Source organism: Clinocottus analis, unplaced genomic scaffold, assembly GCF_023055335.1.
Source record: "Clinocottus analis isolate CAN_PGR_092001 unplaced genomic scaffold, fCliAna1.0.p SCAF_12, whole genome shotgun sequence".
Lineage (NCBI taxonomy): Eukaryota > Metazoa > Chordata > Actinopteri > Perciformes > Cottidae > Clinocottus > Clinocottus analis.
Window position 1 is genome coordinate 19,054,117 of NW_027175843.1, and position 17,608 is coordinate 19,071,724.

Consider the following 17,608-nt stretch of genomic DNA (forward strand, 5'->3'; position numbering starts at 1 on the left):
GAGACTAGGATGAAGAGAGAGGAGGGAGAAGAGAGAAAGATGAGAGGAGGGAAAGAAGGGAGAAGGAATGAAGAGAGGGAAGAGGAGGAGGAGGAGGAGGATGGCCTGGTTTAGGATGAACTCATCTCTCACACACTTGAACTCGCTGTGACATAATGGAGGCAGCGCTCACACAACACCGTCTCTGCTCTCCAGCTTTTAATATTTAAAGTGAACAAGAAGGTTTTAAAATATAACTACGATCTGTTACTCAAGTACTGCACAAAGTACCTTTTTGGAAGAATTTGTACTTCACTTGAGCGTTCCCATTGTCTCAGTTACTTGCCAGATTCAGATTAATAGTACAGTATGTGATCAACTCATAAAGTATAATGTAATAATACAGATTACTGTAAGCAACCCAGCAGAATAACACTGAATAAAATACATGTTTTTTAAAGAAATATGTTTTTCATGGGAGTACTTTAGGTTTTTGGTACATTTTGATGCTCATATATTTGTACTTTTACTTTTATGTGCAGGATTTCTACTTGTAGTGATATTTTTAGACCACCGTGCTATTTCTGTTTTTACTTGATACATAAATAGTTATGTTCATGTACTTAGTTACAAATAAAAGTAATAAGACTAAAAATGTCTCAAGTAAAAGTATGTTTTTGTTGCATTATCACTTTTTCAGAAAGATTAATATGTTTTATGTATCTTGAAATATTATTATGATGCTTTTAAAGTGACAGTGTGTCAGATCTGATGCCATCTACTGGCGAGTGTGCAGATTGCAGCCAGCTGAACGTCCGCTTACTCCGGGTTGATTCTAAGCAAATTCTCATTTTAAAAGATGATAATACACAAATTATACACAGTTATGAATATTATATTTACCACTAGCCCCTCAAAACACACAAACAGCACGTTAATCGGCCGACTGGTTGAGCTGGAGCACATTTTGTTTCCTAAATCTAAAGATTTAAAGAAATTTTATGAATTAAATGTTTTGTTAATCTGTAATTTAACAACTGTAAAGTACAATATTTCCGTGTGAGAGGAGAAGAAACATGAAATAGAAAACGCTCGAGTGAAGTAAAAGTACCTCAAAGTTGTAATAAGGAACTTGCCTCGGTGTAATTAGTTCATTTTTAAGATTAAAGTATTTTATTCATCACTGCACATGAATAACTCATTCACACATGCATCGCACAGCGTCGGCCTCCATCATGGAGCTGAGGGATGCATTGGGACTAAAAATATATATAAATAAAAAACCAGCATGCATGAACGCTCAGATACTCACAAAGGAAAATAAAAACCTCCCCCACTCTCTCTCTCTCTCTTTCTCTCTCTCTCTCTCTCTCTCTCTCTCTCTTTCTCTCTCTCTCTCTCTCTCCGTGTACTCTGACCCAGATTCCCTGGAAGAATCTGGGTCTGCTAATCTAAAGGAGGAAGTGTGTGTGTGTGTGTGTGTGCGTGTGTGCGCGTGCGGGTGTGTGTGAGAGAGCGGCAGCAGCAGAGGGCTATCCCCAGAAAACAAGAGACAAATGTGTGTGTGTGTGTCGTGTGTGTATGTTTAATAACAACAAGCCGGTGTATTTTGGGTTATTTAGGACTCACAGTCCCATTAAATGTGATTTGTTTGAGGTTCCTGAGGTTTTGCTTTGAGGTTAATTAGTTAAACACTTTATTTGACTTCACTGTGATGGTTGTGAGGTCACAGGTGAGGTCACAGGTGAGGTCACAGCGAGTTCATCAGCTTCAATGTTCTGCATAATTCTCTGGATTAATAAAATCCTCCTGAATTGTCAAGTGTTGATGTTTTTATCTTCAGACGCGAGAAGGAGCCTCTTCAGCTTTCATCCCTTAAAACCCTGAGAATGCATCGCCATGAATACCAATAAAATATGGTGGTGTGTGTGTGTGTGTGTGTGTGTGTGTGTGTGTGTGTGTGTGAGAGAGAGAGACAGAGAGAGACAGCAGCAGAGAGCTATCCCAAGAAAACAAGAGGCAAATCTGTGTGTGTGTGTGTGTGTGTGTGTGTGTGTGTGTGTGTGTGTGTGTGTGTGTGTGTGTGTGTGTGTGTGTGTGTGTGTGTGTGTGTGTGAGCGAGAGTATGAGAGTGCGTGTGAGAAAATGTGTGTGTGTGTGTGAGAGAGAGAGAGGCAGCAGCAGAGGACTATCCCCAGCCCAAAAAACAAGAGACAAATGTGTGTGTGTGTGTGTGTGTGTGTGTGTGTGTGTGTGTGTGTGTGTGTGTGTGTGTGTGTGTGTGTGAGAGAGAGAGAGCCAGAGAGAGCCAGCAGCAGAGGGCTATCCCAAGAAAACAAGACAAACGTCTCTCTCTCTCTCTCTCTCTCTCTCTCTCTCTCTCTCTCTCTCTCTCTCTAAAACGCTTTCTCTGGGTGCGCGCATGCGCAGTGAAGGCTCGCAGCTCCCACCGCGTCCGGCAGGGGGCAGCAGCGAGGAGGCGTGCCGGCTTGTTGTTGATGCTGAGGAAGCTGCTCCTCCACTTCTGCATCTGAGAGGAGGAGGAGAGACGAGCTCCAACTTCCTGTGTGCGCGAGACCTGCGCTCTGGCCGCCTCTCCGGGAGGCTCGTGTGTGTGGCTCTGCAGGACCGGGGTGAGAGAGAGAGAAGAAGAAGAAGAAGAAGAAGAAGGAGAAGAAGAAGAAGAAGAAGAACGCAAGCCTTCTGTGGATGTATGGCCTCGGAGAGACGCCGTGCACCACCAGCAGCACCACCAGCAGCGGCCATACATGTGGATTATTTTGTTGGGGGTCAACCAACCCCGTTCCTGCTCTCTCTCTCTCTTTCTCTCTCTCTCTCTCTCTCTCTCCACTCCTCCTCTCCGACCTCCGACCTCCAAACCGCTTCGACTCGGCAGCGGCGTCGCGCCGCAGATAGCGTGAGCCGAGCCGGCCCCTGGAGTTGGCTTCCGACACCCCCGGCCTTCGTCACCCATCACCCGCCGACTCGAGGGAGGTGGAGGGGGGAGAGAAAAGAGAGGTGAAAAGAGAGAACGAGAGAGGGAGAAGAAGTCCGGACGTAGCGCGGCGTCGCGGCGCAGCATCGCCCCGTGCATGGTGCCGCGGGGCCGGGGGGAGTGGATGAACCAGCCGGAGCAGCGGACCCAGAGATGGCTGTCCTCAAGCTGGCCGAGCAGGTAGAGCCCCCGCTTAGCTGTTAGCTTAGCATCTACTAACAGACATGTTTTAACGCAGCTGTTTGCTATAAAACATTTTAATTTTTTTTTTGTTGTATTTTTTTAATTTTTTTTTTTAATTTACTCCTGCAGACTTAACGTAGAATACATTCATGAAGCCGCACGTTAATATGCATATTTTTTTATTATTTTACATTTTTTTATTTTACGCCTTTTCTTTCGTGTGTGTCGGTAAACGTTGTCGGTGTTCCGTTAAAATGAGGACAGCCCACTTCACTCACACTTCCTGCTCCGTCTCCTTCCGCAAAGCATCAGCGCTGCAGAAACATGTCCTCAATAATGAAGATGTGTCTGCAGCTAAAAGCACTTTCGTGTGTCCAGAGTGCTGCAAATATTTTAAAAAATAAAAATAAAATGTGCTCACATTCTCTACATGCCGAACAAGGAAACTATTTCATGGCAAGGAGACACAATCTCTCCTCAAGGTCTCTTTAGTAGCTGCTCTGGAGCTTTTTTTTGGGTCACATGATGCTCATCAGCTGATTTCTTTCAATCACACTTTTCCTCAAAGTGTGCACACAGAAACACAAGCAGGTTCTGAACAGCCACATCTGTGTGGCCAATAATGTCAAGCTCTCATTATCTGAAGGTTTATATTTGGTGCAGGGCTGCAAGTGATTATTGTTTTCATTCTGTATTTGAAAAACAACAAATTCTTCAATCAATGAATTGCTTAGTTCACAAAACAGCAGAAAACAGTGAAAAGTTTACAAATTGTTGCAGCTTTGATTTGCTGTATATTGCCAGACATTGGTGGAGGAAGTACTGATCTTTTATTGAAGTAAAAGTACTGATATCACACTGTGAAAATACTCCGTACAAAGTACATTTCCTGCATTCAAAGTATGTATTTAAGTACAAGAAGTCCATGTGCAGTGCAATGTGTTTCACTATCATATCTGATGTTTCTGCTGTATTAATGTGCGCATTGTATTTAATCTCCTTTACACCCGGTCGGTTACTTTAATCCACATCAAAGCGTCATATTCTATAAGATCGTCTCTGTCCGTTCGTCACAAACATTCCACATCGACACATCTGGAGTTACGCGGTTTCCGCTGGACAGGAAGTGGATGACAAAAAACTGCAATCTGATGCGTAACTCAAGCTGTCAGACCGAAGCCGTGGTGTAAAACAGTACAATATTTGCCTCTGAAGATGTCGTGAAGTACAAGTGTAAAGTTACGCAGACTGTGAAGTACTCAAGTGAAGTATAAAAGTACCTCGAAGTTTCACTTTAAGCACGAAAAGAGTGAAACAAAAATCCTCAAGCGTGCTGGTGGAAATCTGTCCTATCAGATCTGTCGTTAACGTCAAGGAAGGAGAGGCTTCCTGTTGATGATGATGATGATGATGATGAGCTCAGCGGACAGCCGAGTAATTATAGATTATTCGTCATCATGTGCTGATGACGTGACTCTGCTGTAGTACACCTTTTTTTTTTTTTTTAAGTAATGAAGCTCAGCTGGTTTAGGAGGTCCAGAGGTCAAAGGTCAATCTGGTGGAAAGATGTAAAGCTCTGGATGGGTTTTGTGCAGCTTTGATGTTTCTATATTTAGGGAAAAAACTGCTGTTGTTAAGTACATATGCTGTACTTTGTTACTTCACTATAATTTTAAGATCTTTGTGTTTTACTTTGAATACTTTAAGCTTCAACTCTGTGACATTTTGGGGGGAAATATTCCACTTTTTACTCCCACACAGCTTGAGTTAAATTGCCTACTTTGACTATCAGCACAATAAATCAACTAATGCATTATTATTAATAATAATAATAATACAAAAATAAAGTATTAGTTTTGTCACAGACTAAATATAACTGCATTATGCTGTGTGTGTCATACTGAATAAAACTACAATATATAAAGCAAAGAAAATGAATGCATGAACAACGACGACGATGTGTTAAATAAAATATTAAAAACACTCCTGAACGTAATGCCGGTAATAAAATATTATGGATTAAGCCGCTCGGACGCATATAAAGTAATAAAAACGTGCTTGATTGTTACCAGCTGCGGCATTAAAATGATGAACACATTAATGCATCAATACTTCTTCAATTAACATGAACGCATCAATAAAACATGCTTAATTGGGCTGTGAGGCCTTTAAGTGTTTCTTGATGCCAACGCTTTTGTATTTTTGTAGTAGATTGAATGCAGGACTGAGTACTTCTACACTGCAGTACTGCTAGTACTTCTTCTCCCACAGATTGCCTCTCCATTCTCTGGAAATACATAATTATATATAATGTTTACTGAACGGCTGTTTTGGGGGTAGAAACATACGTTTTCCACCAAAAAGGACACAAAGGAAGGAGAGGAAGTTGTTGACCTTTTACTTTCCGTATGCGAGTGTGTGTGTGTGCAGTGTGTTTCTGCAATGTGTCTGCAGTGTGTGTGTGCAGTGTGTGTGCTCGTGCTGACACGCTTATCAGGTTTCCTGTGTTTCTCCTTTATTTTGGTTGTTGACATCGGTTTCCTTTATTGTCTCCTGTGTCGAAGTGTGTGTGTGTGTGTGTGTGTGTGTGTGTGTTTACGTATATGTATGTGTCTGTGTAGCTGTTTGTGTCTGTGTGTACGTGAGTATCTGTGTGTGTTTACATGTATATGTGTGTGTATATGTAGGCATATGTGTGTGTGTGTGTGTGTGTGTGTTTATATGCGTGTATGTATGCATGTGTGTGTCTGTGCGTGTAAGAAAAAGAGAAAATAAAAGATCAGAGGGAAAATCTGTCATAATCAGCTGCATATATTTTATTTATAACCATATCGCTGACACATTTATGTTTTAAAACATACGTTTATGAATCTGGCGGTACGAGGAACCAGAACCTGCTGCAGTTAAATGAGGTTTCCTAAAGTTACGGAAACACTACCGCCTCTAACCACAGGGGCCGCCAAAACAACACAAAAAAGTACAATTTTATAAAACTTGTACTTTACAGTATGCATTTGTATTTGTGCTACTTCATACTACATTTAAACTGAACATACACAACACGTTAATCAAAGAAAATGTTAATATAGTTATACTTCAAACGGTGACGTTAGCTAGTGAAATGCTAACCGTTAGCTCTGTTTCACTCATGTTGCGTCTCGGAGACATTGTTGCCGAACCGTCAGCGGCAAAACAAATACCGGCCGACGTGTCGGATTCCTATTGTTGTAAAATATTTGTCGGCCTCGGGGAGACTCCGGCCTCGGCCGCCGCCTCGGTGCCGGTTTGCGTCGGAGGAAATGTTTCTCGTTCCCGCTCGCTCTAAATCACCTTAAATCTCTGCTTCCTCTCTCGTGCCAGCACCCGCCTCCCCGAGTCCCCATGGCGATCACAGCCTCAGCCCTGTGACAAGGGGCCGCTGCCAGCTGAGATTTAGTGTGTGTGTCTGTGTGTGTGTGTGAGTGAGTGTGAGAGTGTGTGCGGCATAGCTAAAGAGGCCATATGCTGCCAAGCATTGGCTGCTTATTTAAAGGCACAGCCCCCACTTTTCTGCTCTCCAGCTGGGGCCTCTCTCTCTCTCTCTGTCTCTATCTGTCTCTCTCTCTGTCTGTCTCTCTATCTGTCTCTCTCTCTGTCTGTCTCTCTCTCTGTCTCTCTCTCTGTCTGTCTCTCTATCTGTCTCTCTCTCTGTCTGTCTCTCTCTATCTGTCTGTCTCTCTGTGTCTGTCTCTCTCTGTCTGTCTCTCTCTATCTGTCTCTCTATCTGTCTCTCTCTGTGTCTTTCTCTTTTCTCTCTATCTGTCTCTCTCTGTGTCTTTCTCTTTTCTCTCTATCCCGCTCGTATCTCTGTCTCTCTGTGTCTCTCTTTTCTCTTCTATCTTAGTCTCTCTCTCAATCTGTCTCTCTCTGTGTCTCTCTTTATCTCTCTCTCTCTCTCTCTCTCTCTCTCTCTCTCTCTCTCTCTCTCTCTCTCTCTCTCTCTCTCTCTCTCTCTCTCTCTCTCTCACAGGAAGCAGTGACCCGACTGCTTCCTGTCCAACAAGTTGAATTTGACCTTCAGGGGTGAAATGTCCCAGAATCCTCGGTCACATTCAATTTGAAGTATAATTCAGCGAGACACACACACACACACACACACACACACACACACACACACACACACAGCACTATGGCGCCTCCATCCTCTCCCTCTACCTGTGTGACCTGTGGTCCAGAAGCGAGGGAGGAGGAAGCTAAAGAGCCGAGACGAGGAAGCGGCGTCACGCCGTTGGTGCTCGCGCGCTCGGTCTTTTTTTCTTTCTAAAGCAGAAGTGAAACGCTCCTCTGCGGTTCCTCTCTCGTTTCTGAGAAGGAACGCCGTGCAACAGGAAGTGAGGCCGGAGGCGCACAGGAAGTGAAGTGAAGCATCTCTCTTTCAGATCTCTCTTTCACCAGTAACACGTCGATCAATCGATTCCCGGTCGGCGTTAACGGGTTTACATCATGTTGTTTTACCATATTTCACCTTTTTACATCCGATGCTTCATCACGCACAACATTTACTGCATTATGTTAATGTGCCAGACTTTCTTATTGCATTGCATACCATAATATATGTCCATGTTAATACAGAGAAACACTAGTTATATCATATGCATGTATAATAAGATCGTTAACTCACCGACAGACAACTGTTGCCTCGTTATAGTGTCTTTAAATACTTGTGTATAGTTTCTATTTTAACTTCTAATATCTATTTCTTTATATTTAATGTTAAAACTTCCACTTCACACGAGGTACACACCCAATATTATAATATAAATATATATATAATGATTTAGTTAACTCCCTTTTCATACATTTCTTTAATTTTGAAAGTTATTATTTAAATGTTGATGGTTACTTATTGTGGTTTTATTTGACAGTATTTCCCCTCTGAGTGGTGGAGTAGAAGTAGGAAGTGGCATGACAAAGAAAAGCCAGTTAAGAAGTACAAATACCTCAAGTTTGTACAAAGGCTGAGTACAAACTACTTCATGTTGTTGGCCTCCCTCATGTTGCACTGGAGGCTTTTTAAAAACATTTTTTCATGATTTTCGTTTTGCTTTCTTATGTTCCTGGAAAATCTACAGTATACTGCTGATTGACACTGATTGTGTGTGCGTGTGTGTGTGTGTGTGTGTGTGTGTGTGTGTGTGTTTAGGGCCTCTATTTACCTCCTATCTGTGATCTGGTAAAGAAAATAAGGGCTTCAGAGACGTGACCTCCACGTTGCGCCCTTCACGATCGCCTTTTCTCTGCGCAGACATTTAAAAAAAAAAAATTATCTTGCATCGCCAAAGTATTTTCTACAACCGCAGAGCCTCTGCTCGCGTGTCGGATCTTAACTTCAAATAAATAAGGAGCGAGGAACTGTAGAAAAAAAGTTTAAAAAAATTGGAATTAAAGAACATTTTAGTTTACAGTTTCTAGTCGGCTGCGGTCTTGAAGCAGCTCCAGCTTTTGTAAACACTGCAGCTTAAAGTCAAGCAGCTGCTACACACACACACACACACACACACACACACACACACACACACACACACACGCACAGGGTGATGTATCGTGGGAAGGATCGGGCCTCCTCACATATTCTCCCTCATGCGTCGTTTCGTCACGTCGCCTCCCTCGGATTCAAACCCCCTCCCCCACACCGAGCGTTCGAGTCCCGTCACGCGTGTTTTGCTCACGTCTGACGCGCCGTCTGGCTCACGCGCTGCTTGAACGTTCCTCTCTTCTCTCCCCCTTCAGCCGCCGCTCATCCAGGCGATCTTCAGCGGCGACCCTGAAGAGATCCGCATGCTCATATACAAGTCTGAAGACATCAACGCTCTGGTGAGGGGACACACACACACACACACACACACACACACACACACACAGTCTGACATCACGCCCATCCAGGTGCATTCTTGTGTGTTGTATTTCTACTGGAATCACTGGTTTACAAGCTTCAATGGTCATCCAACACGTTTTTCTGCCTGAGTGTAACTGCATTCACTTCCTGGCTGCAACGCGTCGTTTCTTTAAGCCCCTCCCCCTCCTGTCAGCTCACTGACTGCATGCAAACAAGATGGCGGTCTCCTAAAGGCCAAACTCGAGGCTTGATAACCGCAGAGCACGAATTCATTGGTGACGTCACGCCGTGTGCATCCGCTTCCTGCGGGTCGACGGCGCCGACTTCAACCAACAGATACAGATAATACTATATAAGTCATATATATGAGGTAATTCGTCTGACACAACTGTGTAGTTTTAAGTTATTTTACCAATATCTGCATGTATTAATACCATAACTTCTGTACTACACCCTAATATGTATACACAGGAATTAGTAGGAATCCAGATCTACATGCAGATAAAAAATAAATCCTGTTTCCGTTTCGTATCCGCGCTCAAAATCGGCTTTTTGAGGGAAAAACACACACCTCGTCTCTGTGGCGGTCGTGACCTTGAAGCTTGAATCCTGAATCCTGAATCCTGACCATGTTCCTCCTTCCAGGATGCAGAGAAGCGCACCCCGCTGCACGCCGCCGCCTTCCTGGGCGACGCCGAGATCACGGAGCTCCTCATCCTCTCTGGTAAACCTCTCACCCTCTACTTCCTCCTCTCTCCCTCTTCTTCCTCCTCTCTCCCTCTGCTTCCTCTCTACTTCCTCCTCTCTCCCTCTGCTTCCTCCTCTCTCCCTCTACTTCCTCCTCTCTCCCTCTACTTCCTCCTCTCTCCCTCTGCTTCCTCATCTCTCCCTCTGCTTCCTCATCTCTCCCTCTGCTTCCTCCTCTCTCCCTCTGCTTCCTCCTCTCTACTTCCTCCTCTCTCCCTCTGCTTCCTCATCTCTCCCTCTGCTTCCTCCTCTCTCCCTCTGCTTCCTCCTCTCTCCCTCTGCTTCCTCCTCTCTCCTTCTGCTTCCTCCTCTCTCCCTCTGCTTCCTCCTCTCTACTTCCTCCTCTCTCCCTCTACTTCCTCTCTCTTCTCCTCCTGCTTCCATCTTTTTCTTTTGAGAATAATGCACATGTTACTAAATGTACTAAACTAAATGTTTTTACCAGTTGCCAGTGCGTGAGGACGTTTATTAAAGTGTAAATAAATCTTTCATCGGCTCTCCGCGCTTTACGACTTCCTCGTTCCTCGTGCGGCTCTTTAAACCTCGAGGCCGTTGGCTCCCTCAGAGGAAGTAAAACATGTTTAAAAACACATCGGGACACAAAGTCTTTCATTCAAAATGCTTCTGTGACAGCTGTGTAGTTTAGAAAAATGTTTTGGGGAACTATTTTCTCCGCGGATGAATACACATTTAGTGTAATTTTGTGTATTAATAAATATTTGTCTAAAAGTAAACTGCAGTTTATCATAATGACTGAATAATACACTATATAAATAATAAATAGAAATTATGATAATACAAATGAAATACAAATATGTTATTATTTTAACATAATAAAATAAAAATACAATCAAAAGAAGAAAAAAAATAATTAAATAAAAATAAAATTTGAATAAATTAAAATAGAATAAAAATTAAATTAAAATAAAAATGAAATAAAAATAAAATAAACACAATTTAAAGTAGCTGGGATGAAACAATGAAGGCGCTTGTGAAGGAGAAGATCGTACACAATGTAAACTGCACTTTGGTGTTTCATTTTCACCACTTTATTTATTTACTTTTAGTAAATGAACCAAAGCACCGCCGGTGAGGACGATATTGGCGAGATGCTGATGAGCGTGCATGTGAAACGACATTTAAATCCTTTAACTGCGTCTCATTGATGTGTTAATATATTAATTTTATTAACATATATTTTCTGGACAACAATGGAGCTTCGAGGCACAAAAGAATACGATAAATCCACCTTTGATACACAGAGGACACCTGTTGTTGGTTTTATTTATCGACAATAACAAAATGTCCTCCCGTCGTCATGTTACCACCAGAGGACTCACAGTGGAAGTGTTTCGATGCTTTTATTTAACTACAACAGCCTTCTCATGTGTTAGCAGTTTCTTTTTTACGCATTCTTCATATTTTTTCTCAATCTATTTGACTGTGTGTGTCTGTGTGTATCTGTGTGTAGTGTTTTGGTCACGCCTCCTCTCTGTGTGCTTCTGCAGGCGCTCGGGTCAACGCCAAAGACAACATGTGGCTCACTCCCCTCCATCGCGCCGTGGCTTCTCGGAGCGAGGTACACACACACACACACACACACACACACACACACTTCAACAAAGATACACAGACACACGCACTTCAACAAAGATACACAAACACACGCACTTCAATAAAGATACACACATGAACAAAGATATACACACACATATGCACATAAACAAACACACAAACAGATACACGCACACACATACTCACAAACATACATATATACACGCACAGATACATACACAGACGTATACATGCATACGCACATATAGACGTACACACACATAAACAAAGATATACAAGCACACATATGCACATAAACAAACACACAAACAGATACATACATATATACATAGACGTATACACACACGCATACATATACATACACACACACACACACACACACAGACACACACAGACACATAGAAGTAAACACACACACACACCAGCTGAGTCCAAACCTTTCTTCTTCCCTAACCGTTGGCAGCAGATCTCCTCTCTGTGACTCAGGTGAGGAGGTGAGCTGCACCTCGAGGTGTTTACCTGTAAACAAGCCGTCGGGGCGTCTCCAGCTGCGGTCCTCTCTCACACACACACACACACACACACGCGATAAACGCTCAGCCCGCTTTGGGACACCTTTGCCTTCGCAGGCGTCAAGAATGTGGGTCGGAGCGGTTAATCAGCCTCCAGTGCCCAAACGAGTACGGCTGGAATACCTGTGAGAGGTGTGGCGAGGGAGCAGGTGGGGCGAGGGAGCAGGTGGGGCGAGGGAGCAGGTGTGGTGAGGGAGCAGGTGGGGCGAGGGAGCAGGTGGGGCGAGGGAGCAGGTGGGGCGAGGGAGCAGGTGGAGGAGGGAGCAGGTGGAGGAGTTCAGGACCGTCTGAAGCCTTTTGCTTCATTTATTCATATAACTCAGTCCCACGTTTCAGCAAGTCGCAGTGCACGCTCTATCAACACTTCCTCTGGTAGTCGATGGATCAGATCGTTCACAGGGAGATTAATATTTATAGTAATAAACGGTTAATAAATAGCCAAATGTTCTGTTGCTGTTCATCCAGCTGATTTATGGTCATGTTTTACATTATTATGTTATAAATATATTTTGTTTTTGTTTTCCACTTGTGCCTTTTGTAATGTTATTTATTCTATTTAAATCTCTTTTATGGCATAAAAGACATAAAACACAAACACACACATAGCCACATACACACACACACACAGCTACATACACACACACACACACACAGCTACATACACACAGGCACACACATATATATATGCATACATACATACATACATAAGCAACACATACACACAGACGTATATATATATACACAGACATGTATATATAGATAGATAGATAGATATAAACACACACACTTTCACTCTGAAGTGTGTTCTAACTGCCGTAACTTTAAATACGCCGGCTGTGTGTGTGTGTGTTTGTGAGGTGTGAACTTGTATATTTTAAGTCGGGTTGTGTCTTTCCTCCTCAGGAGGCGGTGCGAGTTCTGATCCGCCACTCGGCCGACGTCAACGCGCGGGACAAGAACTGGCAGACGCCGCTGCACGTCGCCGCCGCCAACAACGCGCTGCGCTGCGCCGAGGTCATCATCCCGCTGCTGAGCAGCGTCAACGTGTCGGACCGCGGCGGGCGCACCGCCCTGCACCACGCCGCCCTCAACGGCCACACCGAGGTACTGCGGGCCCACGAGCCGACTCCTCGCTTCTGAATGTAAAAAATATGAAACAGTCCTCTTTCCGTCTCTGTGGCACGATGCTGCAGCTCAACCGACACACTGTGATGCAACTCGGCTTCGTGCTATTTCGGTGCCGCTAGTTTGGTTTAAAGGAAACGGGTGGGCGGCTGCAGCTGTGTCATCGGGGTTATTAAGTGGGATGCTCATTTTGATGCTTCTTCTTACATTCACAAATGTGCAGGATCTAAAATTAACAATGAGAGGCGGCAGATTCCTGAAGCCGAACTGAATGAACGGCTTCTTCTATTATCCCTCCGGAGTGTTTATGCAACAACTGAGCCGAGTGATGAGATGCATTTACATTGCTGTTATATAAAGCTTGTCACCCCCACACACACGCGCACACACACCTTACATCACCCACTAATTGACCCCTCTCTGTCTGTCAGATGGTAAACCTCCTCCTCGCTAAAGGGGCCAACATCAACGCCTTCGATAAGAAAGATGGCCGCGCGCTGCACTGGGCAGCTTTCATGGGTAAGAGACGAGAACTGAGTCCGTTATTGACGTGTCACACATTTCCTGGACGTAGATCATCGCAAAAAAAACGAATCAGTGGCTCATTTTGACTCTTTAAAATTATTACGATGGAACAAAACAAACATCTTAAATGATTCTTAAAATATTGTTATTAGAAAGTTGTGACACAAGTATGTTGTTAGGTAGGGTAGTTAACAGTTGAACATACACAAATAGCATTAATTGTTGACTAGAAAACCATTGAAAAAAAAGCTTTAAATATCCCGGCGGTGCGCCCCCTGCAGGTCATTTGGACGTGGCGTGTCTGCTGGTGAGTCAGGGGGCCGAGATCAGCTGCAAGGACAAGCGGGGATACACTCCGCTCCACACGGCGGCCTCCAGCGGGAAGATCGCTGTGGTCAAACACCTGCTGAACCTGACGGTGGAGGTAAGGACACACACACACACACACACACACACACACGGTTGTCTTGTGAGGACCGTGATCATCCACACGCACACTAATCAAAAAACAAATCTATAACCCTCAAACAATTTTTTTGAAGATCCTTCCCAAAAGTGAGGACCGACCAAAATGTCCTCACTTTCAAAAATGTCTAAAACTTAAATCGGTCCTCACAAGGATAGATAGTACAGGTGGACACACACACACAGACACACACACACACACACACACACACACACACACACACACACACACATAAAATGACTTGAAGGATACTCCCATGCTCAACAACTCATTTTAAACAGCACTCATTATATGCTCATTCACACACACACACACACATGCGCACACACACACGGTAGTCTTCCTATACTTGTGAGGACCTTCATTGCCTTGCATTCTTTTGCCCCTCACCACACACACTAATCTACAAACAAATCTACTGTGCAACCCTCAAACAGCCCTTTTTTAAGATCCGTCCCAAAATGTCCTCACTTTCAAAAATGTCTAAACCCCAAATCGGTCCTCACAAAGATAGATAGTACAGGTGGACACACACACATACAATGACTTGAGGAATACTCCCATGCTCAACAACTCATTTTAAACGACGACTTATTATATCCTCATTCACAAACTCGGCACACACCCACATGTACACACTGTACCCACACACACACACACACACAAACACACACACCTCCCTTTCCATCAGCCATAATAACAGGACTCGTTGGTTCTTTTTCACCCCTGCAAACAGATCGATGAGTGCAACGCGTTTGGGAACACGGCGCTGCACGTGGCCTGTTTTAACGGTCAGGACGCCGTCGTCAGCGAGCTGATCGATTACGGCGCCAACGTCAGCCAGGCCAACAACAAGGGCTTCACCCCGCTGCACTTTGCCGCCGCCTCCACGCACGGCGCGCTCTGCCTGGAGTTCCTGGTCAACAACGGGGCGGACGTCAACGTGCAGGTACGCCGGCTGCACCAATGCTGAGCGTTAGCGGTCGTTTTGGAGTCGCGTTATCATATTTTCACTCTGTTTTTGTTCTCTACCAACTCCTTAATGCCGCTAAAGAGACACATTACCCTTCAGGAGTTGGTTGAGACTTCAAATGCTAACGTTGCTTTGTGTGGAACTGGTTGCTGTACGTTCCCCATATAACTTTATAAGTCGATTACGTCATACTTGCAGCTTGTTTCATTGCACCAAAGTTGCCCAAAAAAATGTATTACAGGTTTAAAGATAGCATAATAATGTTTGCATGCGATGGTATGCATGTTTACATGATAGCGTTAGCTTGTTAAATTGCTAATAAAATTAGCTTGACTTGACGCATTGTGAATTTAATTGAATATGGGTTAAAAAAAAAAACACATTATTATTATTATTGCTATGTTTCCACATCATCACCTCTAGAGTCGTGATGGGAAGAGTCCTCTGCACATGACGGCGGTTCACGGCCGCTTCACTCGCTCCCAGACCCTCATCCAGAATGGTGAGACTTTCCTTTTCCCGTCCGCTTTCGTCTCTTAAAAAGTTGCGTGTCCTTCTCCCCTCAACCTCACAAACGAATGGACGTCTTCCTTTCAGGCGGCGAGATCGACAGCGTGGACAAGGACGGCAACACGCCTCTGCACATCGCCGCCCGCTACGGTCACGAGCTCCTCATCAACACGCTCATCACCAGCGGGGCGGACTGCACCAGGTTGGTTTCCTTCACCTGGAGGGACATTTTGCGCTTCGACGACACGGCGTCTGGTAAAAGAGACTGTTGTTTCCATCTCCCTCCCAAAGGCGAGGAGTCCACGACATGTTCCCGCTCCACCTGGCGGCCTTGAACGCTCACTCTGACTGCTGCAGGAAGCTGCTGTCCTCAGGTGAACCAGCAGGACCTCGTAGCACAGTTCACTTTGTACTAACTGACCTGGACCGCCTTTAACGTTAACTAGCATTCAATTTCCTGTGAGGTTTTTAGAAGGATACGCGTATTAGGTACGCCTGTAGCTTGAGCTAATACGGTCTGCTAACAGCCCTGCAATGCTTCCTGTCTTCATCAAGGTCCTAATTCAAAGAGTATAAAACGCTTGTCTCGATTTAAGTCGGGTTACAAGCCGCTACTACCCTCGGTGGGTGTCCCGGCTGTAGCAAGCTAGCGCTGCTGCTAGCTCCCAGCTGCTGCAGCTAGCTCCACTGCTGCTAGCGCTCCGCTGCAGCTAGCGCCCCGCTGCAGTTGCCCGATTCTGGCGTCGAGCCGCGGCTGGTCCCGCTACCTTCGGTGGTTGTCGGGGAGCTAGCGGGGAGCTAGCCGCAGGGAGCTAGCTAGCTACAACGGAGAGCTAGCGGGTACACCCACAGAAGGTATTAACCAGACTTTTACGGTAGTTTAAAAAAAAAAAAAGCTGATATTTTTGGAGTCATTGAATCATCATTTGCACGGCTTGGATATCTGCTGAAGTCATTTTTGACATCTCATCTTCTTAGAGGAGTTTCCTCGTGCGAGGCTTTCGGGCCCGGTTGTTGTTTTTCTTGCTCCCGGTCGCAAATTCCTCCTCAAGCACACACATTCAGCTCCGGCCAAATTCAAGTCACAATGCTCCAGAAACAAGACGAGGCCTCTCCGAGTCTAACTACTCGCTGATGGGACCTCCTGGAAAAAGAAAAGAAGAGTGTTTTCTGTTAAGTTCTCCTCTCAAAGCGTCAACACTGCTCGTTGTTGTTTTCTCTGCAACGTCTGAAAAGTTTACTTGTTGCTTTTTTGGCAACGAAACTATTTGTCTTTCCGCTCATCCCACGTAATTTGTTGTATTTTTTTTTACTGACTGAAGGGGAGGAGATCCACATTAAGTAAACGTGAAGTGGAGCCGGACCAAACCTCCTCAGGCGGCTCCGCAGAGTTCTGTATTGAACAACAAAGAAGTCATTTACATGTTCTCGACCCATGTGCAGCTGCAGGTCGCCTCCCGGTCCGGACCGTTGTGAGCAGGAGGAGCTTTCGTTTTCATCGCGTTGAAAACTGTGGAACCAATTTTGTCTCCAGACCTCCCCAAATTAATTCTACTACTTGTGTTTATTGTATGTATTTGTTCAGCAAAACTTGAGAAAAAAATGTATAGCTGGAAAAAAAAAAACACTTTTAAAAGATATTTTAATCATAACTATGAACATCCAGCATGATATGAGCCGGATTCCCCAAAAATGCCTTCTGGAGCGTCAATAAGACACCTTTTTGGAAAGATTAGGACCTAAAGAATCAGAATCTGCAACAAAAATCACAATAAAACAAAGTCTTGGTCTGTTAGGAAGGAGTTTCAGTCAAAAAACTGAGTCGTTCGGTTCAAAAATGAGAAAAACTACATATTTTATGCAAAACCATTGTCTAAATGGGGCATGCTGGGACTTAAAAAGGTTCATCAGGAACTAAAAATCCCTTTTTTTTATTACATCTGAAGAAGTGTTAAAAATTAGGCAAATTCTGTTGGTACAGGATTTAAAACTAGACACGGCACAAACGCGCCGTCGCGTTGTCGTTAGCGGTGCGCGACCGCTTCAATACGTTCGTGTGCTTGAAGAGACACAAACTCTAGAT

General features: G+C 44.3%; 1 protein-coding gene across 3 annotated transcripts in view; it reads left to right on the plus strand.

Moving 5' to 3' along the window:
* Positions 1 to 2,515: 2,515 nt before the first annotated feature.
* ankrd44 (ankyrin repeat domain 44) overlaps positions 2,516 to 17,608 on the plus strand; it is a 29,947-nt gene continuing 14,854 nt past the window's right edge. For all 3 annotated transcript variants that reach the window (XM_068572420.1, XM_068572421.1, XM_068572422.1), the window contains exons 1-11: positions 2,516 to 3,154; positions 8,927 to 9,010; positions 9,678 to 9,756; positions 11,288 to 11,358; positions 12,830 to 13,030; positions 13,483 to 13,570; positions 13,858 to 14,000; positions 14,779 to 14,991; positions 15,439 to 15,517; positions 15,613 to 15,727; positions 15,817 to 15,899. In XM_068572420.1, the coding sequence (XP_068428521.1) occupies positions 3,128 to 3,154; positions 8,927 to 9,010; positions 9,678 to 9,756; positions 11,288 to 11,358; positions 12,830 to 13,030; positions 13,483 to 13,570; positions 13,858 to 14,000; positions 14,779 to 14,991; positions 15,439 to 15,517; positions 15,613 to 15,727; positions 15,817 to 15,899 (1,183 nt within the window). In that variant the 5' untranslated portion in view covers positions 2,516 to 3,127. The remainder of the gene's footprint in view (positions 3,155 to 8,926; positions 9,011 to 9,677; positions 9,757 to 11,287; positions 11,359 to 12,829; positions 13,031 to 13,482; positions 13,571 to 13,857; positions 14,001 to 14,778; positions 14,992 to 15,438; positions 15,518 to 15,612; positions 15,728 to 15,816; positions 15,900 to 17,608) is intronic.